This window comes from Myripristis murdjan, chromosome 12, assembly GCF_902150065.1.
Source record: "Myripristis murdjan chromosome 12, fMyrMur1.1, whole genome shotgun sequence".
NCBI lineage: Eukaryota > Metazoa > Chordata > Actinopteri > Holocentriformes > Holocentridae > Myripristis > Myripristis murdjan.
The window spans coordinates 6,882,076-6,901,319 of NC_043991.1; the positions used below are offsets into that span (position 1 = coordinate 6,882,076).

Below are 19,244 nucleotides of genomic sequence, written 5' to 3' on the forward strand. Positions count from 1 at the left end.
TTTGGCTTTGAACTTTAATACCTTTGAAAAAGAAGGCCTCTCCTCGTATCTGGGCCACGGCATCAAAGTGACTGGTGCACCTGTCTGGGGCGTCTCGTGCCAGCCTGAGAGACAGACGAGAGATGGGAGGAAGGAAGAAAAAGGAAGGAGGAGGATGAGGCAGTTGAGAGAACAAGTGAAAAAAAAGGTATTATTCAGCCGTCCATGCAGGTAGAACATCCAAACTCTTTGACACAACTGGACATTTATAACTTTCTCTATTCCATGTAATTTACATGTTCAAACAACCTAATTATAGGTTGAAATGACCGAAAACACCTTTAACTGTCTTGCTCTTGTTGGTTTGTTTTTAGACCCATTTTCTGTATCCAAATTAAATGCTCTGTTTTGCTCTCATCCAGAGTGACTGTGTATCTGCGTGTGGATCAATTAAACTTGGCCAAACAGGAGAGGAGATGCTATCACGCTGACACGGTGAGGCCCCCCGGTGTATTTATCCCCAGGGCTAATAAGTGATTTAAAGCAGTGACGTGGCCGGACTTCCAATGATGAGGCCATTAGCACCACAGGGCCGCCTCTGTGAGCGGGAGCCGGCCAGCCCTCGTAACAACAAAGATGTCCATTGAGAGCTCGGCGAGCGCTGCGCCACGGCCTAGTGCTCGGTATTAGTGATCCTCGTCAAGCCTAAACCACCTTTTCCACACATCATCCCCTGATGGAGCCGCTGAGAAATGAGAAATGAGCAATGAAGGCTACGAATGGGCCGATACAGGGGGAGGAAAAAGAGAATTTAAATGTGCCACTCGCTGTGAGACAGTCATTACATCTATTGTCTGTTTGGCTCAGCGATCTGCGACTCAGTGCTGCATGATTATGTGCTATTTGTGAGTGTATGTGTTTGCGAGTGCATTCAAAATGTAAAAATGGATTACATTCAATTGGCTGATGACTTGAAAAATGTGTGCCAACACTTTGATAGCTGATAGCTCCCAACTTCCTGGCGATAGGATGTTATTTTCAAAGATAACTGGTATAATTGTTGGGTAAATGGGCTCTCTTGTTTATTCTAGGGTTCTCAGCTACGTTGTTAATTTGGTAATTCTGAAGAGTCACCATCTCAAACTGTAAAAACGCCTGAAACACTTGTTTGTTTTGTTTTATTTGTATTTATGAGTTTAAATCCAAAATATCGAGCTAAAATACCAGAAAGATATGTCGTCACTGGAACACAAAACAAAATTCAAGCCTTTACTGGAAGTAAGACTGGAGAGTTCAACATTAGCCCTATAAAGCCATTTGTATCATATATGATACACGTTATCAATTCACACATTCCGTTTTCAGTTTAATCAATACTTGACCAAAATACTGTTGTATACCTTTGAACACTTCCCCTGTTCACCCTGGACCATACCATTGGCACTTCAAGTACATATCATATATCATACACCAGAAAGGTCGTGTAATAACATATTTTTTTTAATTTTTTTTTCATATATTTTGTTATAGGACTAAATAAAGGTTTCAATTTCAAAAAATTGGAATTTTCTGCCAATTCTTTCATAGTTCAGGCTTTATAGGGTTAATTGCTGGGAATAGGCTTATTTCCATAAAAAGAGCACCATCACATAGTCTATTGTGTTTACAGGGGCCCTGCCTTACCTTATTTACTTAATTGCGATATAACTGCATTTTTAATGTGCATGCGAACATGGCTGGAGAATTCAAGTCAAAGTGAAATAAGGGTTTATGTGATTTCAGATTGGTCCTCTGTTTGTGCATTACAGGCAGTGGTGAGAACAAAAAGCTTTTCAACCAACAAAACTGCCACTGTGCACCGGCATGACGACAGAAAAAGAGATTGAATGAGTGAAGGATTGTGGTGAGGTGGATCTATCTATGTGTTCTAGATCTACTATTATGTATCTCTGCTGTTTCAGGGTTGCTCTTACAGGACAGTGGATCTGTTTTCGGGAAGATCCAGCAGGACAGGAGGTTCAGCCGTCTGGGAGGGGTTGCCCGGTCGATTGGTGTGGGACACCGAGTCTCTGACCCCTAGGAGAGACATGGGGGTCGAAGGTCAATGCAAATGGGCCAACAGAACAGAAGGAATAACATCTTGCTGATTGATTTATTGCCCTCACTCTCTTTTGTGTCTTTGCACAAAAGCAAAGAGGCAAAGGAGTTTGTTTGTGCTGTTACGTTATCAAAATATAATACAGTAGATCTACAGCATTCTGTCTGGTTTGTTATTTCTGTTTTTTTTTTTCTCTCTCAATTCAGTTCAATTCAATTCGGTTCAGTTCCTCACCCTTCAGCCTTGTACAGTCCTCTCCCTCACCGTTCTCACTGTACTTATGATCATGATGCTCTCCTCCTCTCACTTTCTATCTGTCATGGCATGGTGCAATAAGTTCACAGGGCCATAAAAAGGGAAAATCAACTCCACCCTGACTCCCTCTGATGTTTTAATTAAACCAGTAACCTTCATCCGTAATGGCACTCATCAATTGCCGCTTCCAGCAAGGGGAGGCCTCTGCATCTTTGTTTGCCCGGCTGTCACTGCTAAGAGGGATGCTTCCACCATCCTGCCAGGAGCCATAAGTAATTACAGCAGAGGCTCATGGTACATTGCCAATGGGATAAACGGGTATTCAGTGTATGCAAAGAAAGCATACAGTAAATAGTAATTGAAGTGCATATGTCTACAATTATAATGACAAGGGCTTAGAAAAATCTCACTGCAGAACAATATAACAACAGCTTCTGATATTCTGAAAGACTGACCGTAAAACTTCCGCCATACCTCCTGTCGCATTCGTCAAGGCATTCATTGTGATTACATGGCCTGCAGCTTATGCATTTGAATATTGCTCTCGGCTTTCCTTTGTTTCATCTTCAGAGAGATGGAAATATGGCCAACATTAGCTGACATGAAAGTCAATGACAATTTGCCCACCACTAATCAAAATATATCTAAAGTTTGCCTCACACACACACACACACACACTTAGGACTTAGGTCACTTTGGGGGATATTACATAGACTTACATTAATTTCCTGTAGACTTACCCTAACCCCAGCCATAATGACTACATGCCTAACCATTCACGTAACCTGAAAGTGGTTATTTAGGATTGTTTTAAGTGGGCTTGTATGAGGCACTAAGTGTATTAATTTTAGCCACCTAAAGAAATCAGTATCAGTTTAAGCCTTTCACAGGTTTACCTTGTCGTCAGACAGCCCTTTCCTTTGGCACTGTATTTTCTCAACCATAAGACGTCTGTATAGGAATACGGGGGCGTGCAGACCGCCATCTGCTGCTGGTAATACACTAACTATGGCTAAGTACCTCATACAGCCCCACTTCAAAAAATCCGAAATAATCCTTTGACCACTGGCTGAAAAAGTAGCTTTTTTTTTTTTCCAAAGATGGACACGGCTTTTGTTCCAGTTCCAGGACAGACCGGCCTCAATTAACTGGTCTTAAGTGTGGTGCATGCCCCCAAAAGTAAGCTCAAGTGCAAGTTCAGGTTTATTTAGAGAGCAACAAAACTGTTTACAGTCTCGAACGGCTTTACACGACAAACAGAACGACACCCCCTGACTTAATCCTCACAGCGGGCAAGAAAAAAACTCCCAAAAAACCCAGTTGAACAGGGAAAAATGGAAGAAATCTTGAGAAAGGCAGAGAGAGGAGATCCCATTTCTGGCCAGACAGGTAGATAGTCAAACTCACACGGCATGCATACTCGAGCATATGCAACACATACACACAGAAGATGAGGGGGGAAGAGGGAGAACATTATTGGGGTCTACGACAAAGAACTGAGTGCATGAATGGATTAATGCAGTAAAGCTGATGGACGTGGAGGGTGCAGGAGTAAGCGGGGCCAGCAGGGAGGACAGGACCGGGAACAGCAAGGCACAGGGACAGAACCAGGAAACCGACTTCACCGACCACAAACCACTCACACACACACACAGGAGAATGGGTTATTGACATGAAAAACATCACAGTCACAACTGAAGATAGAGAGCAAGGAAAAGAAGAGAGAGACTGTGGTGGAACGTCTAAACCGGCAGAAACTAAACTAAACTAAGACAAGAGACAACAGTAGTGAAAAACAGACGACACACACACACATAATGCAAGTCAGGCAGAAAGGTGACCACCTAGCAGATGTGCACAGATGTTCCTCCATACCATAGAGCTGCCAGACGCGGACCTTGTCCTCGTAGGGCAGGTCGTACTTCAGAGGGTCTCCCACAGGACCCTGGTAGTACGGTCTCATGATGGACTCCATGGCTGAGGTGTGGACCAGGCCGATGGCATGACCAAACTCATGGACTGCAACTGCAAAAAGATCCATCCCATGGGAGTCTGAGGGAGAGAGAGAGCGAGAGAGAGAAGGAGGGAAGAGGAGAGAAAATTGGATGAAATAATTCAGCTGACAGTAAAAACACAACATGATTGAAAACGCTATAACGCCAAACTGCTGAAATGATAGGAACGGGACGGGAAATCAATTAAAATAGTCCTGATGCAGTAAGTGAAATCATAGGGGAAATGAGACTTTGGTGAGTAAGCAGGTATGTGTGAGTGTGTTTGCGCGCCGCTTATTCAAAGAGGCAAGGAGAGATGGAGGGGGAGAGCGTGTGTGTGTGTGTGTGTGTGTAGATTTACTGAGGGAAAAAGTCGAGCTGTTTCATTCATTACACAGTTTCAGTGCTTTAAATTCAATCATTGTAATTATTGCTATTTTACAGTTGAGGTCCTTTATTTCTTATCTACATTGGACAACGCTGAGTAGTCTGGATTCAGGAATACAACAGATTAAAATACATAATTAAAGCCATTTATTTATATTTGATCCCAATGAGAGACACATTAAAACACCTACTTCCCACTGTGGTACGTGATAAAAGCCTGATCATATGACACAAAACATAACACAACCACAAGATTATGAGATAAAGATAGCCTTCCTTCCTTTATTTTCATAGAATATTTTGTGGACGAAAGAGCACTGCTGAACGTTTAGACTGGCTGTGAAATGTGGTACATCTAACATATCTCCACTGTACAATATGGATCTTAAGGAGATGGGAAAATGGCTTTGGAACATCATAGATACATCATGTGAAATCAGATAAGCCTGAACTTGACCCAATCTAACTGCTGTTTCCATGCTTTATGCTTTTTTTTTTCCAACTTATCTCCTTGTGATGCAAGTTAAGATGCATGGTAGTCAGGACTGGAGACTTTAAATAATGTTTGGCATGTGGTGTAGTGAGATAACTATGGTAATACTGCCTGAGCCCCTGGGCTGCCAATCAAAACCTTAGTGCGGAAAAACACACCTACAGAGACTGCAGGCTATTAAAGCACATTTCCCTCCACGTTTAGGTAAAAAAAAAAAAAAAGCAAAGGAGAAGCCTGCAAATCCTCCTTGTCTGGCTCTGCTACGCAAGACAAACCCTGCAGCTTGGAGATTTAGATTTGCAAAAAAGTGTCAGTGCCAGTGTTACACCAAGCTAGCTTAGTGTCCCTTGGTGCGTAGGCTCAAGTTTGCATGTGGTTAACCTTCGATTGGCCCCAGCTTGGGAACATCTCAGTGTTGTGCTCAGTCAAAAACAAGGACAATGGTGGGACATGCAGTCCTGGTTACAGTAGCCACCTGGGATGTTCAGAAACAAAATGCAGACTCTAATCTGCAGGAGCACACGGTGCCGAGTGGAAGGGTGAAAAACAGGGATAAGCAGACAGAGAGAGAGAGAGAGAGAGAGCAGGGGTTTGGAGGAAAGAAGGTATGTCATCTTATTACCAGTCCATCTGCATGGTTAGCATTTCATAGGTGACAAAAAGACAAAAACAGGACTCAGAGATTTGGGTGGATGACCCAGATGTTGTTTTGGAAGACCCCCATGATAAAGAAAGATAAAGAGCTTGTAGGTTTCATGTAGCTGTTCAGACAGACAATCAAATTGTTTTTATTTACGGTGAATGAGTTCTTGGTACAGCTGAAATGTTCAGTAAGCCATCCAGTAGCTGTGTATCAAGTCAAACGCTGTCATTGCACGGTGCCAGCGATGGGCAGTGAATGATTCATTCGATGACTTATCTGCTGAACCTTTCACTGTTCCTGCCTGCTACAAAAGCTTCACCATTGCCCTGTCTATCCTCAAAAAAAATCCTTGCATCAAAGGATTAAATCATTACAGACATGTCTCTTTGATCTTTGTGATCATGTACACCCTTGAAACAGAACTTTGCGGACACGCCAAAAAAAAAAAAAAAAAAACGCTTAAGACACTACCAACCAGGGAATGGACAACGCAGCGGACATGAGCGTGCTTGACCACTTCTGTCAGTCGATCTTTGGCTTCCTGACCGATGAGAAACAGCATGTGAGGCTGGGAAAACTTCATATACACACACACACTGACTAGGCTGATGTGGCACTGACAATCCACAGAACTCTCTCTAAACCAGTGATTCAATCTCAAGGGATCTCGGTAAAGTTCCTCAAGTTTGCTGATGACACAACATAACACAACACAACACAACTAAAACTTAACAATAGCTAAACAGTCCCCACTGTGGCATTTTCTATAGTTTCTGGAAACTGTAATCTCCCAGGACAGAGACAGCCACTAAAACCTTTCCTTGCTCTACTTCTGTGATCTGTTTGTACTCTGCTTTTATGTGAACCCTGGCTGCAAAACGAATTGCCCCCTTAGTGGGACAATGAAGATAACCTTGAATCTTGAACCTTGATCATTAACATGAACTTCCTGCATCACTTGTGGAAATTCAACCAGCCACAGATGATGCTCCTAAATTCTACATGGTGATCTTGGCGTCTGTCCTCATCTCATCTTTAACTTCCTTGTTTTTATAGGTCTGGACTCGAGTCACGTGACTTGGATTTGACTTGGGCTCAAGTCACAAATTGGAAGACTTTGGAGTTGCCTTGACAAAATACAGAAAGACTTGCAACTCGACTTTGACACTAAAATCAGCAACTCATAGCTGACCTTCTCCAAAGCCAAACATAAAAAAATTATGCAATTAACCCATCGTAAACATGACTTTAATTGACACTGGCGAATCAGCTCTTCACATCCCAGATCCACACTGACCCACAGCTACTTAGTTGGCAGCCTAAATCTTATCAAATCAATCAACAATGTCTAGTGTTAGGTATCTGTTATTGATGAATGGCCAGCACTAGCTTAAGGCGTTACCATAGACATAACCTGCGTTAGCTACAGGAGGGGCGGCGGACTGGACATGGGTGCTCATACCTTCATCTGTTTTATGGTTTGTGACTTGAATGTCAAATTTTGGGACTTGGGAACTGACTTGGACCTGTCAGTCTTGACTTGTAACTTGGCTTGGGACTTGAATGCCAGACCTTGAGAGTTATTTGTGACCTTGGACCACCACTGCTTATTTTGGTCAGTCACTATATAAGAAAGGGACTCATTCATTCATTCATTCATCTTCTAAACCGCTTATCCTCACAAGGGTCGCGGGGGGTTGCTGGAGCCTATCCCAGCGCACATAGGGCGGAAGGCAGTGAAACACCCTGGACAGGTCGCTAGTCCATCGCAGGGCAAGAAAGGGACTCACTATAATGGATCATCCGGTCAGCAGAGAGGATCATAGGCTGAAACCTGTCCAGTCTCCAAAATGTATGCAACTCAATGTGCATGAAACACATGAACAAGCTTATTGCCTCCCCCCACCATGACCACTGCATCTTACAAGCTTTGCCTTGTGGGAAGTGACTCAGCTCAATGAGACCCAAAACAAGCGGCCACAAGAACAGGGTCTTCCCCCGAGCAGTCTCCATCAATAACTTAACATTTCCTGACAGAGCTAATGTGGTAGAAATTCGAGTCTTTCTGCTGCATTTTTGCTTAAGTGACAGGATTTGCCAAGTGGCAGAAAATTATAGCCTTTACACAATTATAGTCTACACACTGTAAGTGATCCACCATGCCCAGATGTTTGTTTTGCCATGGACAACTGGTTACCCAAAGATGATCACCAGTTGCCCGACCCATCACAGCAAATCATTTTGTTTTGTATTTAGTTTTAAATCCCTCTTTTTTTAATAAGTGAAAAAGTTTGCAAATGGGATGAGGCAATCCCATTCATTTCTATTTTACTTGTTTCAGGAAGTATAAATATGTTGAAACAAGGCAGAATAAGGCAGACTAGCATCAAGAAAATGAGACTTGTTTCAAGAAAATCCTGGGAACACGACAATTAGTATTGGAAACAGGTTAGACTATGCCTTCCCACTGGCAAATATTTTCACTTGTTATAAGAAAAACACATTTTGAATTCACATTACTCAGTGAGATAACTTGTTACTGTAAATGTTTCTGCAGTCTAGACGGCCGATTTGGCTTCCAGGGCATGAAAATGACAAGGGTCTCTCCTTTGATTATTTGTGTATTTGTTAAAAAAAAAATAGATACATACATCCACTTCTGTGTGGGTGCAGAACTCACTGACATTACAACCATTCTCCACTGCAGTTTTCTTTTTACAGTAGAGGCTGACAGATTTGTAAAAGAAAATATGATTACCATCATCACAGCTAAACAGCCTAAAATTACATCTGTTGAGTATCTGGGAGCCCAGTGTGTTACCTGTGTCTACATATTTGAGTAAAAATACAACGGAACAAAACAGTTTCTCTAACACCCTTGTTTAATTTGAAAAACTGTTCCATGGGAAAGGCCCGCAGCGTCAGAGGGTTAATGTAATATAAGGTCTTGCTCTGCAGCTGCACCTCCGCTGGATAAACACACATAAACATATTACCCTGGTAGGACTGGGTGAGCATAGAGGATTTCTCATGTGGGGTGTGCATGGTTGCTATAGTGACTATAGAAATTTAGCACTTGGACTGCCTACAAAATTTTCCTGGCGTAACTGTCACTTGATGATCCTGCATGTAAAGATAAACCAACAAAAATACCCATCTGGATGTACCTATCACAAATAGGTCTCTACTGAAGGAAAAGTCTATCAGTCCTTCAAAAATAACATTCAAATAAGCCCTAAAAATCAAATCAAATCAAATGCAAAACTATGCTGGGATTTGACAATTGGCGTAACTCCACACACACACACACACACACACCTAGGTAATGCTGGACTGCAATGCACAGATTCATATCAAATGACAAGGATAGCTTTGGGCATAGCTGGGCGCCCCTACCTCTTTTCATTCTTCCACTCTGCTGTATGTTTGTACCATAGTGCTTTTGTCACTCCATATCAGAGAAACAATTTGCTGTATTGTGTTGACTGCAAAAGTCACTAGTTCACATCACATCATTACTGAGGTAGAAAGCGAGATGTTGACAAACCTGCTCCGAGTACTGCAACGTGCTCTGGACTGCTTTTAGTTCTGCTGCCCTGAAAACTTTAATTTACAATGCACTTTGAAAACTGACACAGTTTGACCTTGGAGCAGCTCAGAAATGAGATCTGAAATCTGACTGGTTCATGTCATTGTAAACATTTTGATTAATAGTTAATATGTTATGCTGTATGTTGTCTTTGTATTTGTACTTATTGTAACTTTATTTATTGATTTTGATTATGGTAAAGCTTGTGTTTAGATGTAATTGCTCCTTGCCTCCTGATCCACCAGAGCGGCTTCAAGTGGCGACTGTAAACTTTCATTCTGCAAAACATCTTCTGCTCGGAGAGATTTTTATGTGAAAGGAGCAGCTTCTTGAAACTCACGACCCAGCCACTTGAAATCTGCTGCAAACTTCACCACTTTAAAAGAGAGCAACAAACCTGTAGTCAGGTCTAGTTTTTTTTTTTCCACCTGTGTTTGCAACTATGTCTTTTTCCATGCCCTATACAATATCCTGTTATTATTATTTTTTATTTTAACCAAAAGCCCTTCTAGGGACAGATGTTGCACATCAGCATCTCCTACAAACATTATGACATTTGTGTTGGATAGCTGTTTTCAGTTTGTCTATGTACATTGTATCGATCCCTACTAAAATAAACCATAAATAAATAAATTAAATAAATAACCTGGCACTACTGCAAATGAAGGTCCATCTCTCAGTGTGTCCCGAGGATGATGTATATCGTAACATATTGCAATGTATTTTGTGCTACACTTACAGCTCTCCACTCTCAGTGCCGTATTATATGGTTTTGTATGTGTGAACGGTTGTGTTTTTAGCTGAAAACACCACCATATGTTGGGCAATGTACGCATACAGTCGTCAGGATCTTTTGAGCTTGGGATTACGCTGCGAAATACCAATTTCACCGGACTTCCAGGACATTCCGGAGGACACCAAAACAAAACAAAAGCGAGGCTGCAGGGCCGGTACGTTAGCACGGCTGAAAAGACAACCCTTTAAGCCGCCGCCTCCCAGCATTTTCCAATGCCGGGTCCATAACTAACAAAATCGACGAACTGCGCCTGCACATCGCATCCAACAAGTGTTTCCATGACTGCTGCATTTTTCTGATATCAGAGACTCGGCTATTCAACTAGAAGGTTGCACGATGCTTTCTACTCTGCCCTGCACCGAAAGTACTGAGCCCTAATTTCGTTGCATTATTATACCGTATATGATTGTGCAATGACAATAAAGATCTATCTATCTATCTATCTATCTATCTATCTATCTATCTATCTATCTATCTATTTATCTGTCTATCTGTCTATTAATTAGTAATTACACTTATTAATACTGGATGTATTTTTATGTCCACCAATAATCTGAAACTATGTGATCACTGCTTTTGTCACCAGGATGATTCAAAAAGTAATTGCTCAAAACTTGGTGAGAAGGTTAGTCACTGGTCAGCAGAGACCTGAGTAACTTTTCAGGCCAAGTGGCTTTAAGGAGGCATGGCAAGATGCAGGGCCCAGCTTTAGAGGATTGTAGTCTCTGAACACACCCACAGAACACCACAAAGCCCTGCAGGGAGGTTGGCCACAGGTCAAGGCGGCGTTGACCAACTTTCCACGCTGACAGGCCAGAAGCGGTACATCCTTTTGACAACAAGACTGCCTAAAGCGTACGTGGCTTACCACAGACAGGGCTGTAACTCCCGGCTGTGACCTTGGTGGAGCTCTATACTGAACGCCTTCCTGTTCGTCCTCTCACTTCTGCTCTACGTATACATTCACCCTGTAATTTATATATATATAAATATTTTACATTCTAGTGTTCATATTGTCATCTCTATATGTCTACATGATCATTTTCTGTAATGTTATTAAGTTGTCTTTGCTGTAGCTTTAGTCTGAAAACATGCGACGGGTTTTCAATCTCATACAGATGGTATTGTAATTAAAATGCGGATTGTGGAATTGGCGTGAATCAGCTTTAAATCATGATAAATATTGGGTGAAGATGATTGCCTGATTCAAATTACAAAGTTTGAACTCAGATTAAATGACCAGTTGACAACCCAAAAAGGACGTTATAACTGTGTTCGCGTACTCTACTGGATTATATTCCTCACAAAGAAAAAAAAAAAGTTTGTGCACTCATGCTTACAGTGTGGTGTGTTTGTTGCTTCAAGTAATATTACTTTTTCATTACATCTGGTTGCTGATGTACAGTTGTGTTCTGTTTTGTTATTTATTCTGTATTATGCCACCATAATTTGCTGTTGTTCTCGCTGTATTACAGGTTAGGGTTAGGGTTAACGCTGTTAGAATAACATTTGTGATCATCGGTGTAGAAAACTATTGGTGTAGCAGCACTCCTGAAACCTGAATCTGGGTCCTGAATCTCCCAGCAGAGGAATAATATTTAATGATATAAAAGCTTATGATATATAGTGTCACCTGACAAGTTTTCATGAAATACAACACAGTCTGGCTTACATTCTGTCATTCCCCTCTATGCCTCCCTCTTGTTTGTATAATCACTGTCTCCTCTACTTTCCATGGCTCAGACACACACACACACACACACACACGCAATCTGTGAATGCCTTGAAAAACAACTGCGTAATGAAGCTGTTGTTTTAGTCATGGTAATCAGTCTGCAAAGCAGGCCGATGATAGAGTGATAATTAATAGGAGCAATCTGCAGCTTGTCACAGCAAAAACAGCAATCTCAGACCTCCAGTTATTTGACATCAAGAGCCCACCTTTCATGTACCAGAGTGTGTGTCTGAATTATCAATCAATCAGCATGGGCGGACTGGTTTGCTTAAGGGGTTGCTTAATATTCCGCTAGCTCTGCTGTTTTCAAAATGCAAAGTTTCATGTGAACATAATTATACACGTTACAAGATGGCCTTGAAGGACTCTGAATTATGTTCCCGCTGAGAACAATGCGCTGCGAGATGGGGGAAGGGAATTAGCAAACGCAATTACTCAGCTACATATTCGTCTGATAAGGTCCATTCTTCTTAAGAAGATTATGTTGCACCACAATCTGCTGAAGCACCAACATTCACTTTTTACCTTTTGGGCTGACCTAACAGTTCATGGCGTCTCAACAAAATAGCTCTTGAAAATGTGGCTAAAAAAACAACAATTTAGGAAACTGATACCTTTGTCAAAACAGAGTTTAACTTTATAGTCTCTCATCTTTACAAGCAAAACAATACAGGCATGTTAGTTACAGAGACAAGCAGATGATGCCAGAGGATCCAATTGTGAGACAGCAACAAGGTGTGATTTTAAGAAATTAAGAGTTGTTTAATTAACTTGCGTCTCTCTGCCTCAGTGCTTCAATCTCGCAGTCGCCCCAAAGAGAGAGGGCGAACTTAATGGGTAAAAAACTTCGAGGTGGGTTCAACTCCTTCGAACCAAAACTACTAAAGAAGTGAGAATTCCTCCAGGTCTGCAGTTAAGGAATGCTTTGGGGAGCTGATTTGTCAAGAAAATGCCTTTTTTTTTTTTAAAGAGTCATCTGAGGTAAGTTGGCTTCAGAAGATTCATCTGTTATGAGCAGAAGAGCGCATGCTTGTTATGCAAATGAAGAGGCTTGATGTATTTGATATACATTTCACAAGGGAGTCATCCGTGTGACTGAATGAAGTAACCTTGAAAACAGAAAGTCCTAACGGGATGGGATGATTCGCAGAATTCAGCAGCATCCGGCTTTTAACTTGCCTTAAAAACACCCAAGGCCACCCAGCCCACTTCTTAAAGCTTCCCTTCGGCCTGCCATCATCACTGATCTGTGCAAGATTGAATTATGTTGGAAAAATCAGCAAATCTTTAAAATAATTGTCATTTTTTTCCTCCATTGCCTTCTTCTGTATTCCGTGTATAATACCTGTCAGGCATTTTTTATAGCACGGCTTACTGGCTAATGGAAATCAAAAGGGACCTGTGCCAGTCTGAAACGCAGTCATAACAGTGGAACAATGGGAAGCACAATGCACCCATTGCATTACTTTTCATTTGTGACATCCAGAAAATATCCCAAAAATGAAAACCAAAATCTTTACTACATTCTTTCATGTATTGCTTTGTGTCTGTCCTAAAAAACACCGAGTGGGGATTTGCTTTTAAAGAATGGAATCCTGAAATTGTGTTGGAATTGAATGCCAGCCACCTTGAAATGCAGTCCCCTCAGCTTTATTGAAATCCACCGTGTGATTATTTAAATGTGACGAAACTAAATGCCAAGCATACCACTGCACTTCTCCACTTGCCATAGTAGTCTCCATTGTGTTTCAATCAAAGCGATGGAAGCAGTTTAGAGAAAATGGAGTGTAATGATTGACCAATCACATCTTTTCAGCACCTGGGAGCCTTGGCTGAGGTTACAGGGCTCATAGAGGGACAGCGTTCGAGAAGGAAAATGTCCTGTATGTGATCACTACTATTCCACTGTAATGACTGCATTTAAATGAGGCACAAATCCCTCTCATGCCGCAATGTTATAAGCTGTGAATTTCTAAGAAAGTGCTATAAAAACTAGAAAAGCCAGGGCCATGGTTGCCGGACCTCCTCCTCTAAATGTTGAGCTGTCACCGCAAAGGCTCTCCAGTATTTAACAAACAACACAATGTACATTTGTGTTTTATAATATCATCTTCTATTTATCTTTTCTATCTTTGCTCACCATGTGCGTCATTATTATAGCTTTTTTGTTTTCCAACTGGCTGTCTTCATGTGGATCTTGGAGTCTAATCATATTCCTATTATCAATATTAGTGTTGATGACAGTATTAACATGTGTTCTGGTCAAAACGGGACATAATACAGAAATAAAAAGAAGATTAAAATAGTAATTTAATGCTGCAGTAACTGATTTATGACCAATAGAGGGTGTTAAGAGCTCAAACTGTCAGAGTCGGTCCTGCTAACAGGTTCACGGCAGGTTGGTTGTACAAAACCGAAAGTTACGGCAAAAAAAATGCATTTTTACGATGGATATGAAGGGTACATTGTCATTGTCCTGAGGCTCTTGTTGGATGACTTGGATTATTTTGTCTCTGAGCTGCAGTTTCAACATGTGGCGAAGCTGCAGATTTTCAGCAACAAGGTAAACAACTGATTTGAATGAACTTTTTCTGTCGCCGCTGAGCTGACTGCAGTGAAAGAGGCACACTAATCTTGGATTAGGATATGTTCGTCTGCAGAATTTTTAGTTTCAGAGAAGCTTTGAATGAAGTTGAAGCAGTGACCGAGGAGAAGTAGGAGTCCCAATTTTACACTGTAGGGCCAAAGACTGACAACAATGAGAGAAAAGAAATGAAGAAGAACTGAAAATGGCTGGGCTACTCATTTTGGGTTTATATAATTAGGGGTACAAAAGCCTCCATAAAGCACAAATTAGTTTCAGGATCGTTAAAAGGTTCTGAATTCACTTAGTGCAGGTTTAAGATAGCTCATTCATTCAATACATTTGTATTTTGTCTAAATTAGCACTAAGTGCAACAGCAATAACCCAGGTTTATTTTGCACTAATGGATATGAAATGTTTACCAGTTTGCTGATGCTGAGATTTTGTTTTTCTTTATCATGTAGCTATACATTATTGCCCTTTAAAATCCACTGTAGCATGGAGCCATCATTTTGTCTTCCTTAGTAGATATTTTGATGAAATATGAAAAAAAAAAAAAAATGCACATAACAGGTTCAAGTTTGATAAAGTTCATCATTTGGGGGCTCTAACTTTGTTAATCCCGAAAAAAGTCAGTAAATCAGCTAGTGACATACCAGGGTCAAGAGGCTGCAGGTTTTCATTCTAACAAAAAACTCCACCAGGTGATTTCACTGATCACCTTACCTTCACGCAGACAGAATGGACTAATCAGTGAAATCACCTGGTGGAGTTGGGGGTCCTCAGCGGCACCAGTTAGATACCGCTGTTTTAGGGCTTTCCCCCTCGCTGGGGTCCGGCAACAAGTTTATTATTATGACATTAATGATCAAAATGATACAGAGAAAACAGACACCCTCCTGGCAAAGTCTGTGTCAGTGCAGTTTATGCTTGCCCCACAACTGCACAATTACACACACACACACACACACACACAGACACACAGATTATCACTGGCCCATCATCCCCATGTCCTGCCACTGCTGCGGCCCGGTGGGACGTCTAATGGGAGCAGATTGAGCTGCTGTCCTGTAACATATGGTTCACAGCCTTGACAGGGCACGGGGGGTGGGAGGGGGACCCTGGCAGGTTCACAGACTCTCCAGCTGGGCACGTCTGCCTAACAGCCACATTCCCTCTGGCCCCGATAGCATCCATCTTCCAACCTGGGGTTTTTAATCTCAAAGATAAGGAGAAGATCTGTGACGGAGGATTGTGACTTTATCTACAGAGGGCATGTCTTGTATAAATTTAAACGTAAATCCACATAAAAATTTTTTTGCAACCTGATGCAATGTTTATATCCTAAGGCCATCCAAAAATCTAATTAATTTATTGCTTTTGATAACCTGAAATTATGTTTCTATATAAGCCTGACTGGTTGTTCCAGTCAATCAAGATTTATTTCTGCAGCATGTCATACAGTAAAGTTTGAACATGTGCTTTGCAGAAACATAAATGAAAATAAAGCCTAACGTACACAGTAGAGAAGAATGGAAAAAAAGACATAAAATACCAAAAATACAATGATGTAAAAAGCTAGATGGTAGTAGTAGAATGAATAGTAGAAACGAATATCATACTCATGTCAGATTTTCACCAAAAGATGACAGTTTCTTCTATGTCCCATTACCAACTTGTTTCACGTAAGGAAATGCTAATATTTTCATAACTGTTCCAGAAACAGGACACGAGTCTGTTAGCACTATTTGTTCAGTGGACATTACCATTCTAACCATATTTCAAAAAAGTCGGCAGGTTGGTTTTGTTTAATCAAGAAATGATCATTTTCAACATGCCCATGTTTGACTGGTCCAATAATGATGAGATTGCCTCTTCTTATAAGTGCTGAAAGTTACACAAAGTTTGATGGAATTACATTCATCCCTTTGGATGTTAAATGCCATCTAGTGAGAAGCCATGCCCAAACCATGCATGTGAAAAGTTAATCAGCTGTGCCCTTGCCCCATGAGCAACCTTCTCATAAAGTTCTGAACAGATCCATTAATTCATTCATTAATCCATTCCATGCTTTTTTGACACATCCTACTACACACACCTTGACAGAAAGGGGTGTAAACATAACCCCTGCCCAACTCTGCTGGCAAAGATATACAGAACAGTGGGAAATTTACCATAAACCAGCTTTACATGATTCATGATGAACAGCTTTTTTTCTTTTCTCTGATATGATGAAGTGTTTCTTACTCCTGCTGCTCTGTTGAAAATGAGGCTGAACTTTGGGGCTCATTGAATGTGTCTTGAAGCCTTTCACATCTACTTTTAGCTGCACACTGGATATGTTTTCACAAAGCAAACAGTTTTGCTCCATCCCTTGTCTAATTAAGATTAAATTTTAAGGTTAAATATTGTGCCAATGAGGAGGATGATGATTGCAGGAGAACCTAAAGTTTGCATGTCCTGTGAGTGAACTTTATTTAACTCAGTGCTTTGAACAGTGTTTTTTTTTGTACTTGTTTATCTGTCCTGTGATGTGATTTTTGTTTGATGTATTTTTTTGCAACCATGGTGAAGCCACAGGCAAATTGGATGGACCATAAAGTATTATCATATCTCATCCAATCCTTTCCTAACCCTGGAAATCACGCTGTCACAGCATCAGTGTGACAAAACCACTCTTCATTACGCTTCATCGAGTTTGCTTTCTGACAGATTGTTGTTGTTGTTGTTTTTTCCAGCTTTAGGAGAAATGGATTTGTATCACCTGTTGACTGATTGTCCAAAATCACAGATACATTTGACTGTTGAGTGCAGCCGGAAACTTAAATTGTCTTTAATGATCATTTAGCTTGTTAAACCTCCTTAAAACTTAATATAAAGCTTCAAATACACCCAGATCATAATGTCTACCCTCAACTGCTTAAAAAAAACCAAAAAGGGGTATTATTACACAGCCCAGAAACAATGCATGGCACGGAACAGCAGCAATTATTTTTTCAGGTATGGTAGATTTTCAACTGCACAACTCATGCCACATTTCGACTCAACTTTCCAAATTATGCGTCGAAAATTTGCATTGCTGAAGGTAAAACGAGTGAAGCTGAAGGAAGTGGAATGAGGTTTTCAAAGCCACTGGTTTACTTTGATTATTATGACAACTACAGATACTATATTCACTATTTCAATGAATAAAGCATCTTTTTTTTAAAATATAATTTGGAAGATGAATAAAGGGTGGAAGCACGGCTTTGGTCCAAAGTTTGACAGACTGTGTTCTAGTTTTTGGTGCATTGGCCTTGGAGAGAGTGGAAACTCAATACGGTTTTCAGGATATCATCTCCCTTGTCTAACTATTCTGGGCACTTCCTACCAAAGACTCTTCATCTTTTATCCTACTTTGAAAGCCTGTCAGAAATACTTTGGCCCCATCTTTCTTAGAGCATCCTCCTCCCTCTCCAGTCTTTGGAGAGTAGCTGTCCTTTTCGTAACTATAAAGAGAGACAGAGAGGTACTTTTCTATCATTTTGGAGATGGTGGGAGCCTTGTCCTCTGTTTGTATTGTTAAGTTCATATTTGATTGCACTTGGTGGAGATTTTGTGGCTCACTATTTAGTTTTTTGTTCAAATTTCAACAAAAGAATCAAGAGAAAAGAATACTGTTTGTGTTGTTTGGTGCACAGTTGAATGACAGTGTTCCTGGGTAGGAACAAACGTGTCAATGCAGGTGTGACATGCTGCATTGTGGAGAGGTGTAAGGCACTACTTAGAGCAAGCAAGGATTTAACTACATTCCTAATATTGTGCCTGTTACACACTCTAAAATTGGTATGTTAAGGGAATCAAACAGCCAGCCAAACTCAATTTGTACAAAGCCAGGAACTGAACGTCTTGTTCCTTTGTTGACCATCTTTTTGCATGACAGGTGAAAAGCAGGGAATGAAGCGCCATTTCTTTTGACGGCAGGAGGAAAGTGTAAGACACAGGAGAAGGCTTCATCATGTGCATGGTGCGCTTTCATATCCCACAGGGCACGTTTCCTATCCCACAATGCACAGCATATCCCTGGCAATGTATCAAAATCAAGTTCAAATTCAAGCTTAAGTGTATTTGAAGCTCAATATCACCATTTACACAAAGTCACAAAGGGCTTTACATGCCCACAAACAGGACTACACCCCCTGACATAACCTCACAGCAGGTGAGACAAAACTCCCCCAGAAACTCAGAGGAGGAACTTGGAAAAAAAAAGGAAATCTTGAAGGACCACAGAGAGAGGAGACCTTTTCACGGCCGGACGGGTGTGCAAAAGGTGCCGACCCAGTGAGGAAATCACAAACATTACAGTCATAATGCAGAAGAAAACACACGAGCAGACAACATGTCAAGATGTCGACCATGAGTTGTGAGTAGTTCTGATGAGTTATGAGAGAGTTTGTTCCTCAGGGGGGCAGGTTTGGAGGCTGGATACACTTTATGAACGAGGTGAGATTGACAGGTCATTTTGTTGTTAAATGAAGTTTTATTAAAAGAAAAAAACTCTCCATTTATTGCGACTTTATCACCCGTCTTTCTCGTCTGCTCTCTTTCTATCGATCAAAAAGAAGTGAAGGACGGAGGTAGGAGGCATGGAAGTGATAGGGAACATTCAAAATCGAAGTCATTCAGATGAAAGGAGGAAGGTAGGAGCAAGT

The 19,244-nt window shown here is 41.1% G+C and overlaps 1 protein-coding gene across 1 annotated transcript in view; it reads right to left on the reverse strand.

The window, feature by feature from the left end:
• The window catches only part of LOC115369032 (matrix metalloproteinase-17-like), a 110,758-nt gene that overhangs the window by 12,181 nt on the left and 79,333 nt on the right, over nt 1-19,244 (reverse strand). Inside the window, exons 5-7 of the mRNA XM_030065532.1 lie at nt 4,208-4,384; nt 1,953-2,055; nt 22-104 (exon numbers count right to left, since the gene is read on the reverse strand). Coding sequence (XP_029921392.1) covers nt 22-104; nt 1,953-2,055; nt 4,208-4,384 — 363 coding nt within the window. The remainder of the gene's footprint in view (nt 1-21; nt 105-1,952; nt 2,056-4,207; nt 4,385-19,244) is intronic.